The following is a 9,652-nucleotide window of genomic DNA, read 5'->3' on the forward strand; positions in this document are numbered from 1 at the left end:
GAAACTTAGAGACCTCTCCATTCTTTGTAAAACTTGGAAAAAAAAAAAAAAAAATCATGTGTGTGTGAAATACTTATTCTCCCCGGCCGCCCCACTGTAATGACCTGGAACATAGACATCTTCAATTAAAAGTCCTGAAGGCCACATAGCCCTTTTTGTCCTGTGTTGTTGTTTGTTAGCTGAGGTTAAACGGTCACAGCATCCTCCTCTTTGAAAAGTTTCTCTCAATGAATTTTATTAAATGAAGCCACTGACCTACTCTCAGCTCAATGAGTGTATAACCACACCCTCTGGGCTCTCTATTGGTTGTCAGGAGTTACTGGGAGTTCTCCACAGTCTTCCTGTGGCCGCTCTCCAGGTTTTTTCCCCCCTTTTTAAAGCTACTAAAACCTGTTTCACTCTTTCTGACACTTGTTGCAGCTGCACGCGCATCATCGAGAGAGTCCACCCCGAACCGCTTCAGCTTCTCCTTTGGGATTTCCCGCGGGGAGTGATGAACTCCATCGACCCTCAGTCCCATCACCAGCACCAGCCCCACACCTCCCCTATCGTCGGCTCTCTTCCACATAAAGGCGCCCAGGAGTCCCCGGACATGGCAGCTGCGGTCTACTGCGACAACTTCAGCAGCGTGTACCACCAGCAGAGCCTCCAGGGCGCTCAGAGACCCGCCGGCTACGGCCTCGGGGACTACGCCTCCTCCCCGAACCCGTACCTGTGGCTCAATGGGCCGGGCGTGAATTCCTCCGCGTCTTACCTGCACGGCAACAACCCGACGCCGTTCATCCCGCCCTCCTACGGCTCGCAGCGGCAGTTCCTCGCCAACTCACCTGGGTTCGGAGGGCCCGACCTGGGCTGGCTGTCCATCGCCAGCCAGGAGGAGTTGCTGAAGCTGGTCCGGCCGCCGTACTCCTACTCCGCTCTCATCGCCATGGCCATCCAGAACGCGCACGAAAAGAAGCTGACCCTGAGTCAGATTTACCAGTACGTGGCGGACAATTTCCCTTTTTATAAGAAGAGCAAAGCCGGCTGGCAGAACTCCATCCGGCACAATCTGTCTCTGAACGACTGCTTCAAAAAAGTCCCGAGGGACGAGGATGACCCAGGTAACCTGAACACCTCGGAAAGGGTTAGAAATACTTAGGTGACGCCTTAAGCGTATGGAACGTCAAACGTGCCACAGTTTAACAACTAAATCATCAAAAATGTCACGATTTGAATAAAATTGTAAATAAATTAAACATTTTATTTAGCATCGTTAGTAGTACTTTTTACAATATGAATGATTGCAATGCTAAATTAGCTAATCTAGCATGTAATGTTCCCCCCCCCCACTCCCTTTTTAAATGTAAATTTATCAAAATAAAGCTAATATAGAATGGCAACAAGTTAGAATTAAATTTGCACTAAGAAATCACACACATTTATAATTTAATTATTTTCATGGTTCCATTTTATTAAAATGATCACTGGCTTATTGAATGTTTAGTAACATCTAAACTGCTAACCTGCACAGCTCGTCAGACCGGTTGTTTTCATGCTTTGCTGTTGTACGGGACAATGGCAAAACTAGATTGAAAAATAATTTTATTTATGTACAAATGTATAGGTATATAGTTCAGATTTAAGTATTTATTTATTGAAAGGTTGTACTGTTGGCCCCGCCATGATTGTGGAATTACCTGTGAGGAGCAACTGAACTGGATTTTCTTTAAAGTGAAAAATAAATTTAAAAAACCAGCCCAAACTTACAATAGGCCTTTGCATTCAAAACAAACTACTAAATAATTTGTTGTATCTAAAATAGCTTGGTTTATAATACTGTGTTATAATGTAAAAAGAAACAAAAAAAACTTTAACAGTAAGTTTAGATCGGTTAAAAAATACACTGTTTAAGACAAGATTCTGTTTTTATATAATTACTGAAAGTTTGTTATGTATTGCATGGGTAGCATTAAAACCTTCATAGAATTAGGTTTTCCCTTCACTTTTAATTTGAAATACCTGCAAACAAAGATACAAGGTGAAAACAACTTTGAAGTATTTGTCAAAATTTGTAGAATATGTAAGAAATAGATATACAAAGATCAGTACTTCTGACAAAAGTATTTTCAAAAAACTATTAAAAACTAATTTGAACATGATTTACAAAATAAGAATTACTTATGATACAAAGTAAGAAATTGTCAAATTTTTCCAGTATGTACACATCGATACAAATTAGATTTTAATAATGTTTTTCAAAAATAATAATTAAAAAAATGTATGTATGAATGAAATTAGGAAGTAGGGAACAAAGTTTCAACACTATTCTTTTTTTTTTAACCATTTTTAAAGTTTATATTACATGTACTTAAAGTTAACCTCTATCAATTTTTATTTATTTTTGCTTAATTAAATTTATATTTTCTGAAAAAAAAAAAAAAAAATCCCAGATTTTATTCCATGTCTCGATAAAAAACCCCCAAAAAACTCACTAGACATATTTTAAAGATTAAGGTTTGCATGCAGAGAAAATAAATGACTGAAATAATTTTTTTTTTCTATTCTTCTTTGCAGGAAAAGGAAACTATTGGACGTTGGATCCCAACTGCGAAAAAATGTTTGACAATGGAAACTTCCGGCGGAAAAGGAAACGACGGTCGGACCCGAGCCTTTCCGGAGGAGCTGCTGCGGCCGCAGTCACGAAGCTGGAGGACGGCCGGCCGGCGGCGCCGGCGGGCCCCATGAAGGCCTCGGACAGCCCCCAGCTCCTGGGGCCTTCTTCGCCGGAGATGGAAGCCATGAACGAAAACCACAAGAGCTCGTCGTCGTCGTCGCCGGCGGGGCTGGCCGCCGCCGCCGCTCCGTGTTTCAATAACTTTTACAGCAACATGTCGGCGCTCGGCTCGGGGGCCCCCGGCCGACAGGGGTCCCTCGGACTGGTGAACGAGCTGTCGAACAGGAACATAACGGCTCTGAGCCCGTACCACCCCGGCGGCGGCACTGGGCAGGAGGCGGGGGCGGGGCCTCCCGACCACGGCGAGGGCTTGCATTTTAACCGGGGAGTGTACTACAACACGTTTGGCGGCGGGCAGAGCGGACAGTTCAACGCTCACTTCTACAACAGCTTCAGTGTGAACAGCTTGATCTTTCCCAGGGACGGGACTGAGCTCTAAGGGACGACGCCTCTCGCTCCGAGAATCCCACTCAGAATACGCATCAACACTCAATACGCTTCATATTCCCCACAGAGAAGTCACAGCATAGACTGAGCTGGAGTGTCTGATTAACATCAGTTTAAAAAAATGCAAAAAAAACCAAAAAACTAAAGCAAACTACTACTTTCACTTACACCTGAGCACCTTTTTCAACTAAACTTCAATCTTATAACATCAAAAAGTAAAATATTTTATAAACATAGATTTTTTTTTTTTATGACGAACCTTACAACCATATTTAAAGTTGAGCCTGAACCGTCGCAGTTTTATAGTTTTTACACAATAAAAGGGCTCGTTCATTACTAACACAAAGCTGCCAAAGTTGCCTATGTGACACCAACAATACCTCAAAAGGACAGTCATTTACTAGAGTGGCCCACCAAGGGTTTGTATTATGTTGTTAGACAAATGCAGTTACGATAATATGTTCACTCATATGCTTGCCTTATGAAACAGGAGCGGCTGAGAGTTTGGGAAGTTGCGATTTCAAAATCGTTCCTGCAGTTTAAGTCCTTTAATGAGATGGCAGCAAAAGCGCCGACCAGAATTCTCACGGTTTTCATAGCTGCCCCTCCCCAACATGCTGCTGCACACTGCTCGTGAGCAGGCTGAGAAAGGAAACGCCGCGCTTCTCCCAAGTTTTACAAAAAAGACGACTTCCTGTTGCTTGGAAATCATTAAAAAAAACATGATAATCAGTGTGGAAACTGAAGTAGCATCACCCGTTACGCTTATTAACAAAATGCTGTTGGAAAACTTCAGTTAGTTTGTTAATCATCAAGCTGCAGACTCGATACCCCGCTGGATTGTCTGACTAATTACCCAGCTTGCTGTTCTTTTGTTGCTATGTAACTAGAAAACCTTAAACGTGTGATACTCTGCCCAATAAGCACTTAAAAACTACTGCTAAATTTATCAGGTGCTTTTTCTCCAACTTGTGAAACAAGATCAGAATAAATGTCTGTAGCTGCATTTCCATTATGGGTACAAAACTTTTGATATTCCACTAATGTTAAAAAAAAAACACAACTTTGCAATTAAATAAGAAATGCATTTAAAATCACATGTGAAGAAGTTTGTTCACGCGATACGTCTTTAAAAAATATCATGGCGGCGACGGATATAAACAGTTACGAGATACATTCATAGTGGAGCCAGCAGTGCATTGTCCAAAGAGGCCAGTTCCTACAAATAAGTGGGTTGCTGCTTCATAAAAACTGACAAAAAAGTGTTTTTGCAAAATGCATAAATTTTGATACAGCTAAAAAAAATTTTTTTTTTAAATTCAGAAACTTGGCGTATTTATTTCCAGAACTAAACTTTGCGCAATTTTAACTGAAATGCAGCTACAGACATTATTGCAACAGTGACAACTGATGCGTTATTTAAGCACCAGTATGACTAATTGTTTTCTGATTTAACAGCAACTACATGATGTTTTACATGTGTTGTTGTTTTAAACTCCTCTGTAAATACTGTGAAACTGTGCTACTCATGCTAAATGCTACCCGACCAGCCAATGCCTGCTGCCTTGTTCCTGACGTCCTCCATGTTGACTGAAACCTCAGCACTGTGGCTTATGGAAACCGACGTGGACCTTTATAGGTGTGTATTTTTGTAACGTTGAAAAAACCACACACACACAAAGAAAAAAACACTTTTTGGGAGTATTTATGCTATTTATGTTCATAGGCATTTTCTACTGTTTGTCCAAAGACACTGTCTGATTAAATATGCAAATATTAGCTTCCAGGATGCAGCAAAAGACAGCCTCACTAAAACACAGATTTTATTAATATACAGTATCTGTAAACAATATATTCTGTCTTGTTTATTTTCCTCAGGATTCAATTTGACAATCATTAAATGGCTTTTATATCAATTACTGATATTTTGTTTTGTTTTTACTCTTGATGAAAAGCATCCCACCATGAGACTGACTAAATAAAACTGATCCAGTTTCTAATGCATTTTGCTTATATATTGTATATATATATTTTATTAGGGCTTTGCCAAAAATGTAATGTGTTGCTCTATTTCATATCAGTTCACACAGAATACAAAATTTTTTAAAAAAAATCATTCTTGTTCCTTGTATTCTCAACTTTACTTATATTTACATCTCATCATCTTTCATATTTTTTAAACAGTTGCATTAAAAAAACGCTAAACCTGGTGTTATGAATAAAATTAATTTCTTTTTAATTTGTTTCCTATATTTTATTTTAGAGCACCAGAGATAGGCACCAGCACCCCTCGCAACCCCACTGGGGTTAAGCATGCATGATGATGGATAGATATTTTATTGTTTTAATAAGAAGTTATGTTTTAAGTGGGGTTTTTTTGTTTGTTTATTTTTTACTAAATTTGCCAAGTCTGACTCTAAAAATCATTGTTTTGTCGATTGAAAAGCATATGAACAAAGTTTTTCTTTCAGATTTTCTATTTTGACTTCTGAGACTGTGAGGCCCAAACCCCCAGATTTATAGGAAAAAATACACCAAGTGTAAACTTCCACTCAGATTAAACAGTTAATGTTAAACTGTTTTCACAGGAAGTCAGAGCTTAAGATAAAGTTTATCCTCTGGAAGGCATTTAACCTTAGAATGACAGTTTTCTTCCAAGAAAACTCGTTCTATTTGGTTATGTAATTTCCACTGGACTGTATGGAGGCCCAAATGTGCCACATTTTCTCATATAAATGAACTTAATGCTTTATACATGTAGGAATTTAAATAAAATTGGAAATAAATGTTTCCACAATTTAGCTATGTTTATGTTAAAAGCAATAATTGCATGGTCTCTTTTTGACCGCGCACCATGAACTAATTTTATCTGTTGTGGTGACTCTCTAAAAAGACATCTGATTGACCAGACCAATAAATAAATCAGTAATTATATGTGTACAAAAGGATCCATGTATGTATTGCAAAAACAACAAATCTTACCAAGCATTCTGGTCTAGGTTGTAGTGCAAATATTTTAGTACACTAAAATATAACACAATTACATGTAGCTTTACATCAAGATATAGGAGCTTGTTTGATGTCAATAATTCCTTAATATTGATGAAAAAGTATTTGTTCCATTGGCAAATTGTTTCATCTATAACTTGGGAAAAGTTTGTTATACGTGAAATCAGAACCAGTACTTTTTCATCAATATTAAGGAATTATTGACTTACAACAATGTCCTGTATCTTGCTGAAAAGTTATTTGTAAGTCAGTTTTAACTTATTTCAAGTGCACAAAGAAATTTAAAAGGTCCTCCATACTTTTGTTCTTGGTTATTAAAACTGCACCCCTGGAAACACAGAAGGGTGACGACTTTCTTTTATTTCCGTGACATTCCACCCTAATGTTACGAAACACCTAAACTCACACTTAGTTCAAGTGTTTTAATACAACATTAATAAAACGCGACCCTCGTCGACAAGAAAAGATAAATGAATGAAGCCCGACTTCCTCCGACACCAGCTCTGCAGCCAGAGGCGGGAATGAGGCGCGCTGGGAAGATGAAAAGGTTCTCGTTTGGAGCGAAGCCAAGCGCTTCGCAAAGACACAGCAGTTGACAGATGTCTTTGTACAGAAAACCCTGAAACAATGGCACCATTGTCCTCTGTCCTGTACGCCAATCCGCATACATCAATTAGGTACTCTCTGAAGAGAGGTGAAGATATCTCTGTTAGGCCAACGGGATTTAAGCATCCCCTTTGTTTCCAGCACTTTGTCCCAAATAAGAGGGGGAGCCGCGTTACTTTGTTACTGCTAAGAATCAGCACGTCGCGAAACATCTCTGCAAACATTTACCGCACATGGTGCAGGTACAGGAGAACAGTTTGAGGATTTAGTGAACCTGGAGTTCTACTAAACAGAGTTAAGCATGCGTCGAGGCTTTTTAATCGTCGTGCAGAAATGACTTGTACTCTGTTGCCCAAATCTCAGATTGGTTTGGATCTGAGGGTTGGTGATCTGTCATTTACTCATGATCCAGCTCCAAGAGATGCCTCATGATAAGGAGAGACAAATTTTCTCCACTCTTAGTAGAATCAGTGTCGGCGGTGGCTGGGCCTTTTTTATTGTTTTATTTACAACTAACTCTGGAATCCCCCTAGGACTGATATTGGGACATGTCCAGTTTAACCTCTGTGTTCCCTCTTCCTGATGCAATATACTGTAATGGGATGAGATTTAAAAATATATTAAATAATTTTTTTTTGGCATGGTGACATTTATAAATCAATGGATAACATGGTAAAAATATGACTTTGGAAAATTAACCAACGTCAAATTTGGTTACTTTTCCAAAGTCTCATTGTCATTCATAGTAACTCAAATAATTTGGGTTATTATTTAAGACAATAATAACCTAAGTTATTGTCATAAATAATTTGGGTTATTTATGACAGACTAAATAACCCAAATCATTATTGTTAGTTTTTGAATGTAATCTTAATAACGTTACCCCTTAATATTATCACCTTTAGGAAGGTGATAATATTACCTTTGGGAATATTGTCGCAATATTCCTAAAATAATGGTCTAAGTAAATTCTTTTTGCCCAAAATGATTTTTAAATTTTTTTTTAATTTGCCTTTTAGGAAAATCTTAGGCCTAATTTTTTTTAGGATGATGACATCTAGTTGTAATGCAGTTTACTTTTATCCCCACATCCTTTTTTAGCTGCAACACGCAGATGTGTTAGAATGTCTTTGACTTTAAGACAACACAGAAACTCAGGAGCGGAGTTTTTCCTGAGTCCGGACACTCAGGAGCTTGGAAACTGGAGCTCTGAGGAGGAGCTTCATCCTCGAAGGTGGGGCTTGGTCCACCCAGGCGTTTGTGCAAAGGTTTGTGCTAAGGTTTGTGCTAAGGTTAATTCACTGTCTTGTGCAGCAGGGCAGTGCAATAACCTGAGAGAAAAAAAGATAGTAAAGGCTAATACTAGTTAGCACTACCCTGAGAGGAATATTTAGGCTTTTATTTTGAAATTCCGTTACAAAACTTAACGCGGTGTCACTGTCGCTCCCTGTGATTAAGCTCATAATTACAACCCTCTGTACTGAATAGCTCTCTGATAGCAGACGGTGTCCATAAACAAGTTTACTAAATATTGTACAATAACTGAAAACAGAGATGTACTGTAACTTCTATCATGAATATAGATTAGCCAAAAACCCTCCAAATTACAATGAAATACTTCTACTTCTGGTGGGCGACGGAAGTAACACCCTTAATCGTTTCCCCAGTAAGCCTCCCAGGAATAAGGTTGATAGAATGTTCAGTTCCAATGGTATCAATGACATCAGCGGTTATGACGTCACTCTATGATACCACAAAGGAGTCTCTCTCTTGAATGTAGCTCGCAGACAGAGTTTTCTCAGACCTGTTCCACAGTTCTATCGCGACAGATCACTCTTCAGAGCACGTTCGAAATTAATTGAAACAAGCGGGATATCGATTCCAGATATTACACGCCTTTCAGAGAAGCAAGAATTTACCACAATATAGACATGAAGCAACAACAGATTGTTTGTGAACATGAAGCTTTTCCAGCTGAGCTTTCATGGGTCGACATGATGGACCTCAACATCCAAGTCGACTACGACGCAGTCATTTCTTTTGAAGATGACAGCGACAGCCCCATTAAGCCGGAAGATGAATCAGTAGAGATCCAGGGGGAATCAGGTCCTTCTGGCAACTTTGAGAGTCCAACATCATTGGAAGTCAAGCAGGAAACAACTCCCTCTGCTGGCTTCGAGATCACCCCCTCGGTGGAAGTTGTGGAAGAAACAAGCCAACACGTCATCGATCTCACAAATCAGGTAGACGATCTTAAGAAAGAGTTGCAGAGTAAGACTTTTGATCTCCATGAGGAAAGAGACCGAAGGATTGCATATCAGGCTGAAGTCAAATCACAGCAGGAGGAGATTGAGAAACTGCAAAAAATGGTAGTAAAAGAACATCACCTGCGAGTCAAACGTGAACATGAAAGAAACGTGCCAGAGATTAAAGATGTGTCAAAGGTTTCTTGCTCTTGCAAAGTTACAGCCGACAAGAGCATCCTTCAACAGCTGGAGTACTTCAAGAGGGAGGCTGAAAAATACGCCTCCCGCAATAAAGGTCTGATAGAAGTCATGGTAGAAGAATACAGAGTGAGACTTAAATACGAGGAGCAGCTCAAAAGTCACACTGAGCAAGCTTCAAAATTCAAAGAACAGGAGGAAATGGTGAAATCTCTGCAGGGTCAGGTTGCAGACCTGAAGGTGGAGTTAAAACTTGCTCTGGAAAACAACCGTCCTAGAGTCTCCACCCAACCAGAGGTCCCCCTGCAAACAGAAGGCTCCCTACGACCAGAGGAGTCCAAGGAAAGACAGACCTCCAATCAATCAGGGAGGTACGAGGAAAGACAGACCTCCAATCAATCAGGGAGGTACGAGGAAAGACAGACCTCCA

General features: G+C 39.7%; 1 protein-coding gene across 1 annotated transcript; it reads left to right on the forward strand.

Moving 5' to 3' along the window:
• The first annotated feature begins 268 nt into the window (after nucleotides 1-268).
• foxi2 (forkhead box I2) lies at nucleotides 269-5,082 on the forward strand. Its single transcript, XM_032548020.1, has 2 exons — nucleotides 269-1,103; nucleotides 2,557-5,082. Exons 1-2 carry the CDS (start codon nucleotides 494-496, stop codon nucleotides 3,153-3,155), a joined length of 1,209 nt encoding a protein of 402 aa, XP_032403911.1. The 5' UTR covers nucleotides 269-493; the 3' UTR covers nucleotides 3,156-5,082.
• Nucleotides 5,083-9,652: the final 4,570 nt, after the last annotated feature.

The sequence above is a fragment of the Xiphophorus hellerii genome, chromosome 19, assembly GCF_003331165.1.
Source record: "Xiphophorus hellerii strain 12219 chromosome 19, Xiphophorus_hellerii-4.1, whole genome shotgun sequence".
NCBI lineage: Eukaryota > Metazoa > Chordata > Actinopteri > Cyprinodontiformes > Poeciliidae > Xiphophorus > Xiphophorus hellerii.